The 21,516-nt window shown below is 44.5% G+C and overlaps 1 protein-coding gene across 2 annotated transcripts in view; it reads right to left on the bottom strand.

Moving 5' to 3' along the window:
• ksr (kinase suppressor of ras) overlaps positions 1–21,516 on the bottom strand; it is a 219,318-nt gene that overhangs the window by 16,992 nt on the left and 180,810 nt on the right. For both annotated transcript variants that reach the window (XM_084599514.1, XM_084599515.1), the window contains 11 exons: positions 21,007–21,155; positions 15,930–15,984; positions 14,197–14,277; positions 10,899–10,996; positions 8,731–8,982; positions 8,010–8,140; positions 5,124–5,225; positions 2,916–3,001; positions 2,712–2,799; positions 2,533–2,621; positions 804–900 (listed from right to left, as the gene is read on the bottom strand). In XM_084599514.1, coding sequence (XP_084455640.1) covers positions 804–900; positions 2,533–2,621; positions 2,712–2,799; positions 2,916–3,001; positions 5,124–5,225; positions 8,010–8,140; positions 8,731–8,982; positions 10,899–10,996; positions 14,197–14,277; positions 15,930–15,984; positions 21,007–21,155 — 1,228 coding nt within the window. The remainder of the gene's footprint in view (positions 1–803; positions 901–2,532; positions 2,622–2,711; positions 2,800–2,915; positions 3,002–5,123; positions 5,226–8,009; positions 8,141–8,730; positions 8,983–10,898; positions 10,997–14,196; positions 14,278–15,929; positions 15,985–21,006; positions 21,156–21,516) is intronic.

The raw sequence follows: 21,516 nt of genomic DNA, 5'->3' as shown, positions 1-21,516 counted from the left end.
TAAGACTAGTTGCCAAAAATTTTTTGCATAAAAAGTTTGATGTAGTACTTGCCTTCACAGTATTAAGCATTGGCAACAAGAATGCAGAGCAGACATTAAGAGAACCATGTGCCTCATCCCAATGCTTCTCGAGTTCCCTACCCTACTGGCACTACCATTACAACAAACATTACAGTTTTTCACTGTTGGGCTTAGAGGAAGCTGGAAGGAACGGATGAGGGCCAATGTTGAAGACAGCAATGGAATGATCGTTTTGGCTCCACAGTTCAATTAAAAAATAAAGCTACAGCTTTTTCACTCATAATGATCAAATTCACTTTACTAATCATTATCATGCACACATTGTCTATTTCTAGAAGCCCCAACACATCTCTCTGCTCTCTAAAAATATTCTTTATAACTGAGTTATCTACAAGCAAGGGACCTCATTTCAGAATGCTAGTATGCACCATAAACATGCCTGCTGTGTGTCACCAGCATGTGATTAAGTTGGAGTACTGTGTACACCTTCCTATAACAACCTACAGTGAAGTGAATCAGGATCCGTGCTGAACAGAGCAGCCTTCTGCAATGTTACTCATAATTTCGTCCACAATACCAGAGAGACCAGCACAAGAATTTGCAACTGTTAGCAGCTGAAAAAGTGGGAAATATAGCAGTAGGAATACCTGACCAGTCAATCACTCTAACAGCTGGCAGTAGCTTTCACATTAGCATCACTGTTACAGGCAGCTGGCATTAGAAAACACAGTCAACTGGATTCCCAACTGCTTCATGAAGGTCCAAAGGAAAAACACACTCACCTGGCAAATCTGAAGAGCTATGCCACTTATCCTGTTGAGGTTGAATTTATCCTTTCGCAGATGAATATGTCTGTACAATGTCATGCCTTTACATAAACTGAAAAATGAATAAAAATAAATATGCCAATGGAATCAACCATAATCCGCATCAGTATCAATCAGGTAGTCCGATACAGTTCATAAAAACAAACCTGATAGGAAAAGAGGCAGTGAAAGCACAGTCAAGAACCTCATAGGACAATTACTAAATCAACGTTCCCGAGGCAATCACACTCAAAAGCACACACCAAATGGTTCTTATCGCAACAAAACAGTGAACACAGGCAAGGTGCAAGAAATCCTGAGAACACTGATGAAATAAATGAACAGCAGCCAGTCACATTGTCTAGTAAAGAAAGCATGTAATTAAGTGTGAAAAGAAATAAAAAATGAATCGGAAGACTCCTGTTAAGACGAAATCAGTAAAATCGAATTCTCGAATGAGATAAATAATATGAGACCAGTTATTCGTTGTCCACAGAAGTCAATGTAAAAAGAAAAAAAAAATATTCATCTATGATGGACTGCTTTACATGAATTTGGTTAAAATGAACTTTTGCAGTGACTGCAAACTGAGGCAGCCCCACACAGTGGCACTCGTGGCGCAAGAAAATGCACCCTAACAAAAATGCTTCGAAGCACCGCTGCAGAAAACAGCCGGGAAGTTGTCTTGAAGAAGCACACTTGATTTCAGGAAAGCCACAGAAAAAGCAAAGCCCAGTCGCGGCTGCTTTAGCGGACAGAGATCTGACATGAGCAAACCTTGGCACTACACATGCGTTGCATGCTGCACGTGCGCGCACGCACAAAATGAGAATGCTCGTTGACTTTGGGACTGCATTTTCAATTAAAATGGCATCACAACACACATCACGGTGCAGAGATATGGCCCCATAGCAGTGCTATGTATAGTCGCGAGTAAAAGATATTAGAACAAATGACTGGCGACCAGAGCTGTGACATCTCGCCATGTGGCACTGCAGTTCACAGGTATGCCTATCGGGCCGTTCTCATTTGAGCAGCATGAGAAGGTGGGGGGAGGGGGGGGGGGAATGGAAGGAAGAAACCTTTATCATGCTTGCCACCGAAGTGTCGCCCTTACGTGACTACATGTGGCATTTTGTTTTATCTCAGGCATGATGATAAATGATACGTTGTATTTTGTTTCTTCTATGTCACAAAAATAAATATAGTTGAAAACCCTCACACAGTTCGTTGAACACCCCTAACACTGAAGAATAGGAACTGTCCTGTATTCTCGTTATCAGCCTACTCATCAACCGCAGTGCCACGCGTTGTCATTCCGGTGATGCGTGACATGTTGTAATCTTACTGTACATTGCCTGCAGTGTATGTGCAATGTGTTTGACTATAGAGTCAGTAGGAGTCATGCGACATAATACAGACACTCGTGAGAAAGATAAGGCGGTAAAAAAGAAAACTAGACAAATGCAGTCTTCAAGCAGAACAACTAGAGCTGGTTTCATGCCCTCAGTCTTCAGCTCACTTCATGCATAGTGCAAAAAAAGAGCTCTATTTGCAATTATTCTGTCTGGAACACTATTTTATTGTTTTTATATAACATACACTTGGACACGCCTGGCACGCTCATATATCTTCTTTAGGGGCACTTCCGTCTAGACGGACAATTTTTCTGTTCCTTCAAGTTTGTTATAGGGGTAATACTCACCTCGTGATGATAGCAAGCTTTGGTGGCTTCATGCAGGCACCCATAAAGAGGACTAAGTTTTCGTGCCTCGTCTTCCGGAAAGTCGCGACCTAGTGTGCAGAGAAAGAATTGCAAATAATCTGAGGTCGCTCTCTTTACAGTCCTCATCGAGAATGGGATTAATTGAAAGGCGACCCCACCTCCTGCTTGAATGTCTCTAGGGTCTTTCTGTCATCTATGTGATCCATATTGAGCATTTTCACAGCAACACTTCCGTGCCAACTTCCCCTAGTAATAAAGAAAAAAAAATACAAAGAACATGAGTTACCAAAAATACTGCCATTATTTTAAGTGACAATCAGCTCTAGCCCTCGCATACAAGACAACATGTTGGTTTTCCTTACTTGTAGACACTCCCAAATCGGCCTTCACCAATCTTTTCCTTGATCTGGACATCATCAAATGGAATGTCCCATTCTCTCAGAGAAAGCTGAAAAAGCACAGAGAATTCGGTAAGCTATTAGCAGAATAAGGGAACCACTAAAGATCTCCATGAAAGCCAGTGAGAACAGTGATCAAGTACCGTATTTGCACGATTCTAAAGCACACCTTTCTTTCAGAAAATAAGCGTACATGCTCGTTACAATCGGACTCAAAAGTGAAAAACCTCAAAGCCTGAAACGAAGCAGCTCAATAAACCATGGCCAGCCACACTGCCATCGGTATCATCAAAGCCAGTGAGGTTCTGGTGAGCCGCCTCTGTATTTTTGGTTGAGCGTTTGTCCAGCCGCTCGATGTGTGCTTGAATAATGACATCATGGCTTAAATAAGCCCGTACAGGATCACATGCGTGCCGTGCATGCAGCATAGACCGAGTGGCTCTGTGAACAGGCCCTCATGCGATCTCAAGACAGCGACGCTCAAGAACATTGCGAGATGGATTCACGGTGAATGGAAGGCCCTCCCGTTAGCAATGGTCATGCGTGTATTTAAAAATGTGCGATTTCCAACCCCTCAGATGGCACTGAAGGTGACGTTTTGTGGTCGGTGGACAGTGAGAAAGAGTTGTCTTTCAACTCTGACGGCGAGTAGCCTACGACGTCCATGTCTTGTGGTTATGTTTGTGTGTGCCAATTTTGCTCCGTAAATGTTTTAAGCAATCTTCAGACGCTTGTTCACTGCATTATTTATTTTGCATAATAGAATTGGGCGCCAAGCTATTTTCGTAGTACCCAGGTGTTGAATATTACTGCGCGTTACGATCGGGGGAACGTTAGAATTGTGCAACTACGGTAAACTAGTTATTTGAGACACCGGGCATAAAGAAATACAGTTAAACCTGGTTATAACGAAATTAAAATGTCTGCAATTTTACACTACATCCAGGTTTTCATTATATCCAGTTTTTGCGTGAAGACCCAAAAGAACAATGCAGAGCGATAACCAGATTATGAATTTTAAAAGGGAAACCACCTTGAAAGTGTTCACAATAAATCAAAATTATTAGAAGTTATCGAAGCGGTTAAATTTTTCGCGATCACACAGAGAGAGCGTGGTGCGATTGTGGCGGCCTTGTGGCGCAGATGCCTCTACTGCCTCTATTATGGTCTAATTCCGCCGCGGCTATGAGGAAGTGGGGAGAGGGCTTTGGAAGAGGAATCAGTCTGGGAGAGAGCGCGCGCGTTCGCGCCGTTGCCAAGCGAGGAGACTCATGCGTCTTCACGCCTGTTTCCGCTCGCCTACTACCATTGCCCAGTTGCCCTAAGAAACCGACTCTGCCTCGCGTCGCTGGACGCCGGCGCGCTCCGCTGTTCCCGCTAGCGATACACATGTGCCCGCGAGCAATCGCGTGGCAGCGATGAACGCACACAGCTCGTCCCTAGTATTTTTTCTTTCTTCTGTTATTTTTCGCTGGTTTTAAGCATTAACTACCGTAGTGCCACGTTCCAAAAGCGAAAACAGTGGAGACTGCTGCATTTTCCATGTAGATGTGCCGTTGGCGCTGAAATTTGGTGCGTTGTATCAACTGCGGTCACTAGTTGCTATCGTAGACGTTTCCCTCATGCCAGCTCGTGTTTTATCGTCCTGAAATTTGTGGGGTTTTGCCAAATTTTCAGTATTAAGCACTAGCTAAAAGACAGTCGGTGCCGCAAGTTTGTTACATCAAGGTCAACTGCCTCGACATGTTCATTAGGGCCTAATAAACACCTCAGGCAGTTTGTTGCTACATCAGTGAGAGCTAGGCTACACTAGGGAAGCGTAGAGTGTCAATGACCATGGCAGCACATCTCTGATCCCCTGTCATCAGCAAACAACGAAAATGTTAGAAGCGCGCCATCTAAACATGAGCTGCAATCTTCATTGAGTGAACAAAGTGTACTAGTGGCTGTGAGTGTGAGTGTGAGCAGATGTGAGCGTGAGTGCGAGTAAGTATATGTAAGAAGAAGACTCAAGTTTGAGTGAACCACTTCTTATGGTGGCAGAGTACACTCTTGCATGACAAAGGAGCAGCCACCATGGAAGACAAATGCTAAAGCCCATGTGCAACCAGAGCTGGCGGCAAGTTCAACTTGCTAAACAAATGTAAGAGACAAAGAAGAGGGAGCACATACACTGTTCTGCCGTGGCCAGAGCCTGTCAGTCGGATCCAGATCCGAGACTTGGCTGTCCTGCGAGTCCACCCTTGTGGAGGCTAGCGTCTTCTCAGAATCCGTCTAGAGGAGCAGTGGCAGAGAAGGTTGAAAAAGATGAAGAGAGAGACAGATAATGTCTAGTAACACAAACATCATGCAAAGCCAAGAGCAACTCAAATGCTATGTCACTTAACAATAATCAGAATAAATGAAGCTTCCATCGTCACATAGGTTTTGAAACACAGCCTTGCCAGCATGTGCCCGAAGGTCATGGATCTTCTAGGTTGTTGTGTTACAAGCAGCTTCAGTGCGAGAGGGGAGCAAAAATTCCTTATGTTGGAGTTTTGTCATTATTATCTCTATTCAAGCCTGTCATGTGTTATGCTGAAAAGGTCCTTAATTAGAAAAACTGCCCACCAGGCACATTCTCACAAGCTACCCTCCGCTTTTGCAAGCATTGAAGCTAACAGTCAAATTTCAAGACTCAATGCTGTGTCCTGCAAATGGGGTGACTGTGTGCACCCACTGCAAAGGTTTTTCCTCTATCAACTCCAAGAAAAAAAAAAAAAGTAGCATTAGCAGATTTGTGCAAGTCACAATTATTAACATGTAATATTATTAAAAAAAAACAATGCTACGGATACATAATGTTACCCTGCTCCAAAAGCTAATAATAATCGGGAAGGAACAATCTGACATTTTAGCGCATTACTAAACCAGCAAGTAGGTAATGAAATGAATGCAGCATTCAGTATCAGTTCGCTGCTAGTACTGTGGTCAAGCTTTTGTCACTTTTAATGCGAAAGCGTTATACGACACATTGGCAAAGAAACCTGGCACTAATTAGACAGTCAATAGAAAATCATTAACAAACGTTAATGAAGGGCATTATTGGAATGATAAAGGATGTTACTAAATAACAATAAGGGTCATTAATGGCAATGGTTTGGTTTCGTTTCCAGGGTTTAAAGCCCCAAGATGACTCTGGCTATGAGAGACGCCATAGTGGAGGACTCCGGAAATTTTTATCATCTTGGATCCTTTAACATAGGCTGACATTACACAGCACACGGGTGCCTTGTTTTTGACTCCAACAAAAAGTAGCCGCGGTGGCTGGGATTTCATCCTGCATCTTTGGGTTCAGCAGTCGCCTAGTGTAACCACTAAGCGACAGCAGCAGGGCATTAAAGACATTTATAAAGGCCTTTAGACTGAAGACTTTTCTGGTGAAGGCCTCTTGTGAAGGACTCTTTCCTGTTTCTTCAAAAAACTTCCTAATTTTCAAGTTACGATAGCCTAAAATGCAAGCTTTTCAGCACATTAATCTACTATATATTCCCGCGTATAAGCCGGCCTTTTTTTTTTTTTCTAAAAATGAACTGGAGGATTGACCTATATGGAGAGTCAACATATTTGTGATGTCTAAGGCAGTTTCAGCCAAGCCGCAGGTCGTAAGCATCTCATGCCAGCGCACACTCTTGGTAAGATCTCCATGTATTCATTGCCAGTTAAGTCTGCTACTAATCAGGCCCCCATTAACAAGGCAGTATGAAGTGCCATTTCAACTCCTATGAGCTCCATTTGCTTTCAACTGCTTGCCTTGCGATTGCGAATGCCCTGTTACACATTATTTACTTCGAGGTGTGCATGCAACGCAATGCCATCTCATAAGGGGGAGGTAATTACATGCCAACTTATTTCTGGTGGCAAACTTCTTTTGACTAGTGAAGGATGAGAATTGGGAGGGTCGACTTATATGATGGAATTTTCAAAGCAGATATTGGGGCAGATTTGGGGCTCACATAAATGCAGCAGAAGACAGTGCTTTGGGAACAGTCATGATCGTAAGAGGTCCAATTTTGTTAATGCTACTTCATAAATGCCAAAAAATGACGCTTCTCAATGTCTGCAGCCACCATAGCTTACGCTACGCCGCACATTCAGCATGACAAAAAAGATGGACGACTCTCACAAAAACAAAATGCCGCTTCTCATCGTTCACAGCCGCCATAGCTTACGCTATGTTGCACGTTCAGCACGACGACACATGGCACGCATCGCACGTCCCCCGCCGCGCACAGAGGGTTCACAACACGCATTGGAGAAAGTGTCCAACGTTCTGTCAACCACGGGCTCAGATTGCTTATCAGCGCATGTGTGTGCTGCTGCAAACGAAGACCAAGAAAGAGAGGAAGGAGAGAAAAAGCTCGGCAGAAGAATGGGCACACCCTTGTGCTTCACTCTATTGCGTTTTTCCCCTCTCCTGAATGCCACGGCTGCACTGGCTGCGTCTGCTTCATATCGGCTGTTGCCAAGCCGGTTCCCTCTCGTTCCTTCACGCACATGGTTTGCAAATGTCACGTGCTGGTGCGCGGCAAATGATCACCGCAGATGCGCGCGCCTTTGCGGAAAGGGCGCGGCACTGCTCTAGACCAGCCGTCACCAAATGGTTCTCTCTCATTCCGCGTGTGGCTTGAATACACCATGCGGCAAAAGGCCTAGGGTGAAGCAATCGTCTTTAGGGAAGGCGCACCTTCCAGTGAGTGGTGCGGAGTTCGATATATCGAATGACCAGTGAAATTGCAGTTCGATATACAACGCAGCTTTCCTACTCTTTTACATGGGATTTTCAAGGGGATATTCCGTGAGTTCAATATAACCAAAATTCGATTCATCCGAATTCTGCATCTGAATACGACATGGTGATCCATATATATTACTGCATCGCAAAGTAGAAAGCGTGAACCCAAAATTGCCTATATTCCCTTTCCGATGTCTTGCCAACATTAGCCCAGCTCCCATTGTACCAATATATGCGGGGTTCACTGTGGCTACGGCCACAGGGCTCACAGTGCAAAGACTCACACTTATGCTTCCTGACCCCGAGGTGCCGGACACTGTTCGGTCGCTGTCGGTGGACTTGACTGTTTCCACCACCTCAGATTGAGCGAGTGACGACACTGGAGCTGGTATTTCCTTTTCTGAAGACAAGATCTCTGCAATGACGCAAAAGCGTTGTGCATTAAACAAGACCAGTGTTACAACACTTCATTATACAGCAGACTCTTATTAGTAATTAGAACTTCCACGAACCAGAGGTGTTTTTGTTTGAATTGTCAAAAGTGGTCTAAACGCCTCATAATTTATCCAATGAAATTCTGTGAACATGAGTAGTGTATTGGAGCCTTCTCTCTGAACAAACATGCTAAAAGTGCTCTGCAACGTAAAACATTTACTAAAGGGTGTGAAAGGTGTAGTGCCATTTTCAGTGGCCCATAAACTACCTAGCCCTCACAGATTGCTGCCCAGCCCCCCTTTTAGTTTGGACTAGCTATTACGACGCTCAAAATTATGTTCAATTATTTTATTTGATCTGTCACCCATTTCTATTTCTATTCACTCTTGCATTCACCCACTCCTTCCAGGTGAGCAGTCACATAAGAGTAACAGAGTCCGTGTCTGCTGAAGGAAGTCATTAGAAGGCCTGAAAACAAAGACAAAGGCCTGCAAGCAAAAACATTAGAAAAATGCAAGAAAGACAAGCAACTGGTAACACATTTCAGGATCAGTGTGAACAGAAACAAACCAGGAAAGTGGAACTGCTGCAGGCGTGAGGCCGAGGAAGGTGTGTTCTGCCGTGAAGCTGCCATCAGGAAAGCTGGCGATGAGGGCGTCGACGAGTTACACGAGGAAGACGAGGAGTCGGGGCAGCCACCGCCCTGGAATGGGGGCAGACAGATGGCGGGACGGCCCCCGCGGCCCCCTTCCAAGCGACCGCTGCTCCCATGCAGCGGACTGCTGCCCAGGTGAGCAGCAGCGTGGTTGGGAGACTGCATGCCTGCACACAAACAAAGCAGTGGCTGCCATGATAGTACTGCCAAACGCCTCAATCTGGAATTAGAGAGACCCTTGAATCTATAGGTGGTCCCAGGGGATCTGAGAGTTTTCGAGGAGAGGGTCCTGTCAACCTTCTAACATCTCTCTTGCACCTATCTGCCCACTCCATGTCTTGCCACAGCTTCTTTAGCATCAGGACAGCATTCACACTTCCCATAAAGGAATTCCCATGGTGCAAGACAAGCAATGCTCGTAGAGGTGCTACTGTCGGTGGCGAGTGGTTCTCGAGGAGACAGTTTCTGCATGATCAGTCCTGCCATAATGACCATGTGATGCTTCTCATGTACATCAACCAGCAGGTAATAGCGTATAGAAAGTCGCCCATTACGATACTGTATGGCAGGCAACGTGTGCAACAAGAGAGCCTATTGAAATGTGCTCATGAGGCACAATCTTAAAAGGTCTGCTCATCATAAGTTGTACACAGTAGTTGGAGAATGTACCTTTTACAGTTTTCCACTTTGGAACCTCCCTATGCCATAACAATCTCTCTTCTCAAATGTGATTCCTGAAATAAATTTCTCACTCTCAAATTGCACTTTTGTCAAAAACTAGGTCTGGGCCTGTGGACAATGGTGCCCAATTCCATCCCAGTGTTGGCAGAGAAAGAATGGCAGCTCAATGAAAGGCTGAAAGCATTCAGAGAAACAGACAGGTGGGCAGACAGCCATGACGAGGTCTGCAAATATGTACGGAGTGCCATGCAAACTGAAGAATGCAAGCACTGAAGGAGCGTGCATAACAAAGTTTGGTTTGAAAGTCGCAGTCTTTCTCTCACAAGCTATGTGAAATCGCAGGTTTTCAAAACAAATCAATTGCTGCAGCCAACGGCGCTCTGATGCCCCTATTTCCTCCCTTCAGCTCAGCCACTAGAAGCTTCAAAGGTAGCAGCATTATAATGAATTAGTAGGCTTCCATAGCAATCTCCGATCATAGGAATGCAGTTGAACTCCAGGACTTATGAAAATATTCTGGCAATATAAAACTGACTATTCACTTTGGCTAGCCACAGCTACAGGTACGACAGCTGAAACTTGGGAAAGCACAGGGGGTAGTGCAAAGACATCACAGCACAGTCCCACACTAGGCAGGTCAGTGGTGCTGCCATCATTATGGCCCATAGCAAATCACCAGCTTGCACCAGAAGTATAGTATTTACAACGTGAGATAAGCATTTGGCCTCCATCAATATGTGATCATCACAGCCCGGGTATAACCTGCATGCTCATACCTAGCAGCCAAAGGCTATAGCCACTCAGCCACTGCAGTGCATGAGTGTGTTGGAGGGCGACCATAAGGGGCATCAATGAAAACAATAATAGAAAGCTACAACACTTATGCTACTATGCATGGCAGTTTATTGGCCGCAGAAATGGCCATTTTGTTCGTTGAGCATGTAAGCGTGATCTAGCATCACATGTGACCAAGGACAACTTGACATTAACTAGAAAGCGACACCCAAAAACTGATGCAGCATGGTGACCTGTTGGCTTCCACATGTGTTTCCATGTGCAATGCTGCAACAGCACAGCTGAAGCTAAAACAATGCCTTCTTTTCTTCTGTTTTCACAAGACAAAAATTTTGCATAACATACCCTTCTATTACAAGTGGCTTCCTCTGCTCAATACTGTGCTTGCCAGAAAAGAGAAAGTCATCAGAATGAAACCAAGCAAGATGCTCACATAAGCTAACAAGGTTGACATCATAGACGACAGTGTGGTGGCAAGCCCAGCCAAACCTAGATTGTTTTGTGTCGTATGGTTGCCATGCAAGCAACACTTCTCTTGTGCCAAACAAGCCACACAATGCCAAAGTCACAGTCAGAGAGGCACATAGTAAACAGGTCTTTTACTTACCTCCTTTCTGAATGTGCTCTGCAAAGACATCCACCAGTTCGTTTGGCAATCCGCACGAGGGAGGCACTTTCTCCATGCAGTCGCGATGACATCGGAACCTGAATAAGTCATGAACAGCAGACCACAGTTAACAATAATAATAATAATAATAATAATATTAACTGCACAAGTTTCACTTATAATTTTACAGAGAGCAGGCCTGTCAAAGCCAAAGTGAGGCTTGTTGAACTTGGCCCAAAAGAGAGAACATTTCAGATGCAGCCCGTTATTTGTTTTTCAAAATAATAATAATAATTGTTTATTTGCCGCGATACATATTTGACGTGAGGGCGGCGAGAAAAAAGCTGCTTGCAAGCAGCTTGAGCAGTCTACAGAAAGTTTTTTTTTCAAGCAAAAACAGGACAGCACCTCATCAAAAGAAAATACAGTCGAACCTCACTATAACGAACATGGGTATAGCGAATTATTGGATAAAACAAACTAAAATCAAAGTTTGGTTGGTCTATGGTTTATTTCAATGGGAGTTCTTTCTGTATAACGAAACAAAAATGAAAAAATATGACGCTAGATTGGTTATAACAAAACACTTCGTTTGCATTAAAATGACAAAAAATTTGTAAAAGAGCCAGAAAAAACATCAAGGAACACAATTTTTCAATCAAATTGCCTGCCACAGAAATGTGTTTAAATTGCTCGCACGTTCGCATGCCGCGTCATTTAGCAATGGCAACAAAAAGTACCACCAACGGCTTATGGCCTCCGAGATCACACACCCCCGCAAGTGGGGATCTCTGAGGTCATGAACGGCCATACGCGGCCAGACTAGAGCGGCGCCGCCAAACTGTGTTTAAATCGCCCGCGCGTTCGAGTGCCGCGTCATTTAGCATCGCCGACAAAAACTAGCACCAACCGCCCATGGCCTCCGAGAGCTGCCACTGTTGCTTGAGTCCAGCCATGCAGCGGCTGTAAGGCATGTAACTGGCATGTCATCACCATTGCTTTGTCACGGCGCGAGTTCCTGCCATGCCTCTGCCACTGCGATCGACCTGTGCATGCAGGCTATTGGCTCCGTCGTGGAAATTATGCGCGGAGGCAGTATCTCTTCTTAGTATTAATTTTTGCCCTCCAACACAGAACGAAAAGTGAGACTTCATGTTTATACCAAGCTTTTAATCTAAAAATTGGGCATTTTTGCACCTTTGTGTTGTCCATATTTATGTGCCTTTTGTTTCATTTTATTAGCAAACTTATTTACAGAAATTTGGGTGCGCACTTTATAACGAATATCAGATTTAGCGAACAAATTTTTGCGCCCCGTACTACTCCGTTATAATGAGGTTCGACTGTCATTTCATTCTTACTCAAGCCACTTGATACCATTGCTCACATGAACCTAAAATCCATGCTACTCTGTGCCGGAATGAGCTATATTTGCATTTAAACACAAGGGTACTAATAAGAACAAAGTATTACTTTCAAGAAAAAATTCTTCAGACACTTTATCATACAAGTGCCCAAAGCAACCTTAATGACTGCTTATTATCCTAAAGGTAACGCATATCATAACCACCTTTCATCTGTGCGTAATCTATAAAAGCAAGCTGTTCAAATAATTACTTTTAGCTCATAAAGTGCACCAGTGGTTCTATTTGCCATGCATCTAACATGTTTTGCCTTTCATGTGTACATATGATTACTGATCTTTTGAAGCCCTCATAACAGCGCATTACCTCAGGCATGCAGCCAGAGTTTAAAGATTTGGGTGGGGTACAGGGTAATTTCTTGCATTCGGCAGAAGGGGGCGGGAGGCCCTCTCGTCTCCCCCCCCCCCGTGAACATGTGTATGACCGTCCCTAGGTTTCTGACACCCCGCTAGCTTAGTGTTATAGTATAATAGAGGATTTTCTAAATAACGCAATCTCCTACTACCGAAAATCAAAACTAATTACGGGAAACAATTAACTTTATTATCTGTCAATTACTGTTTGGAACTCATTAACCACGTTTGCCAAAGCATTCAGTTCAGAGCATTGCCTCTAAGAGAGCTTAAAAAAGACATTTTTTTTTAATTAGCTGGAATAGCTATTTCCTTCAGCCCCTCATGTCATGTTTGGTCTATAAGGTTTAATGTCCAAAAGTGACTCAGGCTATGAGGGAAGCCGTAGTGGAAGGCTACGGAAATTTCAACCAGCTGAGGTTCTTTCATGTGCACTCACATCACATGGTACGTGGCCACTTTGCTTTCATCTCCACTGAAAAATGACCACCGCCTCTGGGACTGAAACACCCCTGTCCTCGGGCTCAAGTTGAGTGCCCCAATTTATCAGCCATCGCTTCATATTATATGCTGTATTAAAATGCACACTGTCTTGAAATTCCTTTCTCTTCTAATATTCAACATACTTATTAATCGATACTGTTTACTTGCCGCATCCTGTTCTCAACGATTTTTTTTTTCAGGCGCATTAGTCACCTGCTGCACTTGTACACATTCTATACCTGCACTTAACAAAAGCTCCAAATGACAGTTTTTATTTTGACTATGGGACCTTTTTCTGAACTTAATGAACTTTATATACACATTTCATATCAAAATTTATTAAACAAACTTTTGGACCTTCACATGACTGAAAACTTGGGCCACAGCTGCCACAGCTTCCTTTGGAAGTGGGATCAGTTGCGAATCACCCGAAACTTCTGAGTGAGATGTATGGCTCAGTGTTCGAGAGACCAAAAATTTCAGCATTCAAAAGATCTGCAAGTAACTTTTGTATCTAAAATCTGCACCATATGAAGCATTTTGCCGAAAGGACTTGAGACTCTGATATGCACTTTGGCTTGCAGCTGATTGAGCCAAATGCCAAATGCATGTCTAAAATGTATTTATTTTTATTTAATTATTTTCTTCTTAATTTCAGTTGCCTTGGAAAATTCCATGACTCAAGACTTTGCTCGTATGCTGCTGAGCTCTAATAAATTCCCTCATTATTATTCCTAGTAAATATTTGCAGCCACAAGCTATTATTCACTTTGATTCAGCAATATTTACTTCGCTTCGAAATTATTTGACCCCAACAACTATTTGCTTTAAGGTGAAAATTCGCTATTTGATATATGCTTACAAATCTTGTAACTGCCAATGGGTAGCTAGTGCTAGTAAATTGGGTTAGAAGGCATCACAACCCACGGAAGTGCTAAAATATGGCTCAGGCTTCAGCGATCGCACACTTCTCAAGAGGAAGACCATGTCCCAACCTGCCCACAGTGGGCGGACAACACACTGCAGCAGCTCACTCACTTGCACTCCTTGCACTTGTAGCCGATAAACATGGCCTTGTAGCACTGCTGGCAGGTGGTGACCTTGACACTCGATGTAAACCTGCGCAAGTAGGACACACCGAGGCAATGCAACCATTTCAATGCCACAGACTGGTGCACAGGTCAGGGTCACACAGGGCGCGGTCAAATGCTGGGGGCAACGACAGCTATACCTCGAGTGGCACAACCCTCAAATGACCAATTTCAATTGCTCAGATGTCAATAATGAGTATATCTGGGTCATTCCCATAGATTTGTAGAAGCATGCAGAACACCCTAGTTATTGAAGGCGATGTTTTCAGTGCACTAGAACTAGGGCTCCCATTCTGCCGAAAAGCCCTTGCCTGCCTGGTCTTCCTCCCAAGCAAGCGTGCCTCTGGAAGGTGACATGGCCAGGCACTTATTGGTCAGGTGTTTGTGTGACGCCAAGAGACCACGTTATGGCCAAATTTGCCGGAGCTGCCAACTTTGGCAGCAAACTTGAGAAGGGAATTGAACTAGAGGTTGCACGGGCCAAAATTCTGAGCCCGAGCCAGGTCAGACCTGAGTCATAACCATGAATCCAGCAACGCTGAAGTGTCTCTCGCTGCTCTAACTAGTGGCTGGAATGAAGAACACTTTCTTAGCAAGAACTAGTCTTGTGTACATAGCTCTCTTGCTTTTTTATAGCGCGCAGGCTCTAACTATGAGCCAAGTATTAATTCTGTAGCCGAGTACTGGGTGAGCTCATCTCGTTCACCACTTTCCTTTCACGGTGCCAGCAAGGTGCGCCGCAACTGCATTGTCTGGGCTGAGCAATCAAGAGGCAATTTTAACATGACGGATGCATTGGCTATGAGAGTTATGCCCCGCTTTCACCACAGGGGCAAACCACAAGAGACGCCAGAGGCGACAGAATGGCGCGAACCACGAAACGGATAATGAAACATCTTTTAACGATACAAGTGGCTGGTCGACAGGTGGATTGACATCGGGTGAGAAAGCAGGCACTTTTGCTTTGAGAAGATGCAGGAAAAGACTCAATTTTGTGTATTTGCCTAGCAGATGCCTAGCACGCCATTGCTATGTATGGGCGCTTTTGCAAAACTTCTGTGTACTCGCGATCAGTGCGTCCGTCCCGGCCTGGCCTACCCGAGACAAATATACCCTGGCCCTGGCCCGGCCTGAGCCTGAGGCAGAGGGCTTGAGAGCGGCCCGAGCCCATGCACACCTATAAATTGAACCTAGAGGTAACCTTGGATCCAGAAACAGAATAATACTCAACACATTCATACGGCTTCATTAAAGAGGGGCTTTATGTCTTTCTCTCCTGCCATCTTGGGTAGCATACATCATGTGATATGACAACCAAGGTAAGCTAGTTCAAAATGAAGAAGAAAGAAAAGTCAAGACTAACATTGCAAAACCAGGGCACTAACGCAAGATAATTAATGATAAAGTCCAAGCTAAACCACCTGCGATTTCTTTCTTTATTGCTTGATCACTTAAATTTTTTTCCTCAATCCTCTCCAAGACCAAGAAGGAAGTCAACAACTGTGGTTAGGGAAGGGAAAAAGAGAAACAAACAGATCTCCATAGTCTAAAATAGACATTTCTGGGGACCAGATGCGCCTTAGGCCACAAGAGATGCTGCCTGCAAGTTCTGCACTTACTGGCATACATGTTTAATGCAGCATGTACAATGAAAGATGCTCCAATGCTGATGGTACTCACCTGTGATGAATGGCGTGAGCCATTCCATGCATTCTTGGTGACCTCGGAACAACAGCTGAAAACGTAGAGATGGAAGTCAGCTGTCAAGCATTACGTCCCAAAGGGAATGACACTCTTTCATAAAGGTGCATTACACCATAATAATGCAAATGTATCACGAGTTACTTTACTGATAGCAAAAGCAAAAATCCCTTCTTACTCAAAGGCTTGAATCACTGACTGAAAGAGCGCAGGATAATTCAATTATTCATTTTCATAAAAACTGACTGGAGTGAACTGAACTACAGTATATTTACTTCTTGCACCACTGTATATTTAGCCACACTGCAGTTATCAGCAGATAATCAAATACTTTCAAATGCTTTTGAATGTGGCTTGTTACCCATGGACATGTCAAATTAATAACCAATATTATGTGCTAGCTGGCAGTGCAGTCCAAGATACAAAGTGCTGGCTGAAGGTCTCAAGACTTTCATGAAAGCACATGCTATTTTTAACAACATCTAGAGAAGTAAAAGCAAACAGTGTGAGAAATGGGACATCAGACAAGGGCAGCTGGGATACGACAATCGTGAGTTACCAGCCAACTAAAGCAAAACTTCGCTAACTAAAAAAATTTTCGCTTTCCTGTTATTTGTAACACAAATTTCACTGGTGAATTCAGACATGTTGGTATTATGTAGCTACCCTTCCAAGTGTGGAGTGGTTTGTTGGGCGAGTTGGTTTAACACTATTTTAAAATGGCACTAGAACATGAACAGATAGAAAGAGACAAACACAATTGCGCCCTTCCGACATGAGCCTTTGATCTGTGCCATGCTACTAACTTGACCTCTGACCGGGCTCATAAAAAGCTACTCATTAAAACTAGAAAACGCGCACGGAGCAACAGGGATCCCATCAGTCCTTTCTGCAACACTAAAATGCTTAAGCTAGCTTCATCTGCAGCAAACATATCAGCAATCAAAAGACGATGCACGTTGTCTCCCTCCTTAACTTGGCGCATGCTGGCGCACAAGAAAAAAATGTGAAAAATAAGTTGCGAAGGGGACCCACCACACCCTGTCCGGCCTACGTCACCTGAGAGCGCCCAATGAGTGGGCGCACCCAGCAAGCCGCAATGATGCCATCACAGAGGGAGCACGCAGGGAGGTGTTGCCCTTATCATTTGCAAGCGATCGCCAGGAGTGCTTCTTAAAAGTTATTATTTGTAAATTACAGGCTCCATTCAAAATGTTTAAATTTTGCTCGGATACTCACAAAAACCACCTCTGTGGATTCCTTGCATTAGAATATTACCATAAGTGATGTTTTAGGGGCCTTTCGGCATCACTCTCGCACATGATGAGAATGTTGCAGCATGAAAGCGCCAGTGAATGGCAATAAGCTTTGCCACTAACCAAGTTGCAAAAAGAAGACACACAACCATGCTCTTTTGACGTCGAAACTCGTAAGACCTAATTTTGGATTACCAGCAGTGACGACAGCCACCAAGGTGAATCCATGCAAGCTTATGCTGTAAGAGAAGTTAAACGTTACACGTTGGGTATAGCTTTGCCAAGTAAAATGGCAGTGAGTGATGCAATGAGCTGAGCAATGTTTTAGGCTTGCCTTTATAGTTTCACTTCGATTTCAAATACAGGAAGACCTTGCTATTTCAGACTTTGAGAGAGAGAGACAAAACCATTATCCAAACGCACACCTTCCTGGCAATGATGAAAATTAAATCCCAGCCAAACACACATCAACGCACGGGACATTGGGTAGTGCCGCAAATGCCGTTGCCTCGCCGCCGCCGACACTAGAATTCTTCGCGTTTTCGGAATGCTATCCGTCGATTTCCACTGTCGAAAGAGCAACAAAGCTAAAGACGGACACTTTCTTTTGTGCTAGCACCAGAAGTGCTCTTTAGAGCGGTAAAACTTTGCTCACCGAACGCACCCCATGGTATGCTATGGAAAAAGTCTGCCAGCGGTAGTTTGGCCATTATAGCATCCAAGAAGCCGCGGTTTTCTGGCATTGAAAAGCATCAGAAAAACATAATTTTTGTGTAGATTCTATCACGGAGACGCCAGCGATACGATTCCGACCGGCGACAATTCGGTCTGACATGGTGGGCTGAGGGCCGCCAAGGCATTGTCGTTATTGCTGTCGCTGAAGTTCTGGGTTTTTAGAAAAGTCCGCGTATCGCCCGAAAGCAGCTCGCGAGGCAGCCAATTGCAAAAGGCAGGGGTACTGAACTTCCGTTCTAGACTTTTTTTTTTCTCGTTGTTTTCGTAGTTCGGTTTGAGCAAAGGACCTGCAGACACTCACTTCGTCTGATCTGTGCATATGAGTGCATCGAGACAATTCAGTAAAAGTTTGGTAGAGTAGTAAAGGAAAAAAAAAGCTAGTGTGGCTTGTTATTGTTAATTTTCGAAAGGAGCAAGAGAAAGTCACTGCTTGCAATGCAAGTCTGCATTGCAGTGTAGTAGTGCACCGCTGCGCTGTGACCTTTTATTATTTTTTTTTTACGTGATGCGTTACAAACAATTTCATCAGTGTTTTATTGTATGTCATGCTGTTTAGTGTTAGAAACGGGATATAACGCAGCTGTACTTCCCATGAACGAATGATGAGGCGGTGGTAACACAGCAACGCTGAAAACGCGCCTCTGTCGCCGAGTCCCGTCGCTCCTTGTTGTGTGCGCCAGCGGCAACGACAGGCATTGCATCTCCATCGCGTGACACATCTCTAGAGATTGTTGCCTTTTGCGGTTGCCGCTGTATGCGCAAAAGCGTCGCTGCCGCTTGGCGATGCCTCCACTCACCACTTCCACTTCGCTGTAAGCGGGTCAAGCTCTTCGTGCACTTCAAGTAATGCGGCCTAAAATGAATGCGGGTCGGGACTGAAAGATATTTTGAATAAAACGATATTTCGAATAAAGCGATTTTGTTATAATGAAGGATTATTAACGAGTATAATATGGGGGTTTTGTAGCGATAGCTACATTCGGCTACCAGTTAAGCATTTCACTGTGGAACCACTCTGGAATGTGTGGAATGCACAACGGAGAGGAGGAGCACGTGCGAGCACTGCGCGGTTATGCGCATAGGAGTAGCTGGCGAACCAGCGCAGCGAGGGCCACGAATCCACATCATGGTCGAAGCTGTGCTTGACGTCACGGGGATGCCATGTGCTAGCTATGTGCATAACTGTGCATGCACAACTGCGTTTATAAACGGAGGTGAGACACGGCGACTGCAGCACAGTCATTTCATATCGAGAAGAAGTCAGGCCGCTGTTCGGCGGTGGTATCGACACAAGAGGCTCAATTCCTCGGATCCAGCAGAGAAAGAATGAAGACCGAAATGCCAAGCGAGCAGCAGAAACACCTGATCAGAGAGAAGACTATCTCGCCAAACGGAGATGCCAGGATGCAGAGCGTAACGGGCGACGCATACCAGCTCAGATGGAGCCTTCAGAAGATCAAGGGGAACCAACGACCACGAAAGAAGAAGTAAACGCCAGTCGTGTAACTGATAATACCATTCGACTGTAAGAAAGTTCATCTGGGAATCAAACATTTGAAGCACACTTCGTGAACAATACGCTTGGACACATGTGCAGTGTGTGTGAAGGACTGTGGCAGCGTGTTATACTAATCACCGGGCCCCGTCTTTCTTTCTGTGCATGAAATAAAAAAAAATGATGTGTGAGGACCAATGTCTCTTCATTGCTAAGCAATATAAGCTCAACAATTGGCTCAGCAGTATGTCGAATCCAAAGAAAAGTAGCTCTCGCTACATATATCCTGGCGTAGCCGAGCTAAGCCACTGCCAACTTTTTTTTCTAGATTTTATCATGCCAGCTTTCTGCCTCGTATTACATAAGCAGATCTGAAAAAATTTCAGAAAAATTCGCAGTTCCGGCGTCGCTATTTATCAGCACTATCTGTATCAATTAGGCTCCCAGCAAGAGGAACTGCTATCTAGTGGTAGCGCCGGCTGACTGTTTCAATGGTTTAGGTTTGACCATGCCGACTCTGCAATCCTCGCGACCACGGTATGTGATGCACATGCACCCAGAAGTATGATGAGCCCACCTTGCACAATTTCTCATACTTTGAACAGGTAGGTCTCTCAAGAGCCCCTCCAGCCGAATCACAAAACCTTGACCGGTATTCCCAAGGAGTGCATCAGTTGCACTTTCGACCAATGCGGGTACCGAACATGTTTAGAGGTGCCAAAAAAGATGTTTACCTAATAGTGTCTCGAACAAGGGACTCTCAACAGACGATAAATGTATCCAAGACGACTGTCGCGAAAAAGAGACGACCGTAAAAACACATGGCACAGGCCTGCGCACAGTGCTAGAGGCGAACAAGCGCAAGCCTAGTGCATGATGGCTAGCAGCCTGTGCGCTGCTGTCTCACATCTGTGCTGGAAGCGGTCTAATGGTTTTAAAACAGCAGGAGGACGATGTGGCTTCTGCGATTGCCTGGGCAAATGTAAGCTGCTCTTCTCTTTACAGTGCGTGAAATTCTCCAATCAAGCCTGCCGGCGCAGGAAGGGCAGCGAAATAGCACTAGCAAATAAAGGTTCGTGGCACTATTCTAAGCCTGTGCAGGGTTGCATTGGATGTGAAAGCCCGGAGCATGTGTGATTCGAAGAACACCGCGCAATATAGTACAAATAAATACTTCTAATTTTTCCTTGCTCGCATTAAACGCGGACGGAAATGTTTTCCTGATTTTGCCACCCCGAAATCACACCTCATATTAAACGTGGGTCCAATTATACATGGGTTTTTATGGTGAACCCCTAAATTTACATTCTTTCTTAGTTGCGAATCTCTAAGTTTGCGATGCACTACCAATCAAATCCGAATGAAGAATATGGTTCTTCTTTCATTACCACAAGTCTGAATGATGGAACAGGGAATAGAAATGTTCCATTTCCACATCCAAATTTCTTAGAAAAAAAAAATATTTTGCTGCTGAACAAATGGCATGGACAGAATATATATCCTCAGTATCTCCCTGCAAAACATTACTGAAAATGAAAAGAGATAACAGGAAGCAGGCACTGAGGCTTACGCTGGGTAGCTGGTTCGTCCACAAAGCAGCCGTCTCCTTGTTGGTCAGGAGAAACAACTGGCGGGGACCGGCTTGGTGAAAGTGGCGAGCAGTTGGCCAGCTCCAGGCCAGGCTCTGTGGCAAGGCGCCTCCGCAGCCCACCATCATTCCTGCACGTTCAAGCACACTGCTGACTGGGACGTCGGCTGTGCTGCACGAGAAACATAATCTGGCAGTCCAACGGACATTTCACTCTACTTCTAATACCATAGGCTTTAAACAATTTGAATGCAAAATGGAGTGAAAATTAGTTTCAATTATAGGGAGCCTTTCATGTTTGATGCAACATAAAAACTCACATATAATATGTCCTTTTTGCACATTTTTAGCATGTCCAATTTTCACCTTGTATTACAACTGAAGTGCTAAATAATTCCCATGCCTAAACTCACAGTTCCAGTTTCACCGTTATTCAACACTATCACCTTCCAGCTTCAAGCAAGAGGAAGCACTGAGTGTGGCGCCGGACTG

The sequence above is a fragment of the Amblyomma maculatum genome, chromosome 3, assembly GCF_055883805.1.
Source record: "Amblyomma maculatum isolate TAMU_Amacu chromosome 3, ASM5588380v1, whole genome shotgun sequence".
NCBI lineage: Eukaryota > Metazoa > Arthropoda > Arachnida > Ixodida > Ixodidae > Amblyomma > Amblyomma maculatum.
Note: the sequence above shows the minus strand (reverse complement) of the source record. Positions and strands in the feature narration are given on the sequence as shown.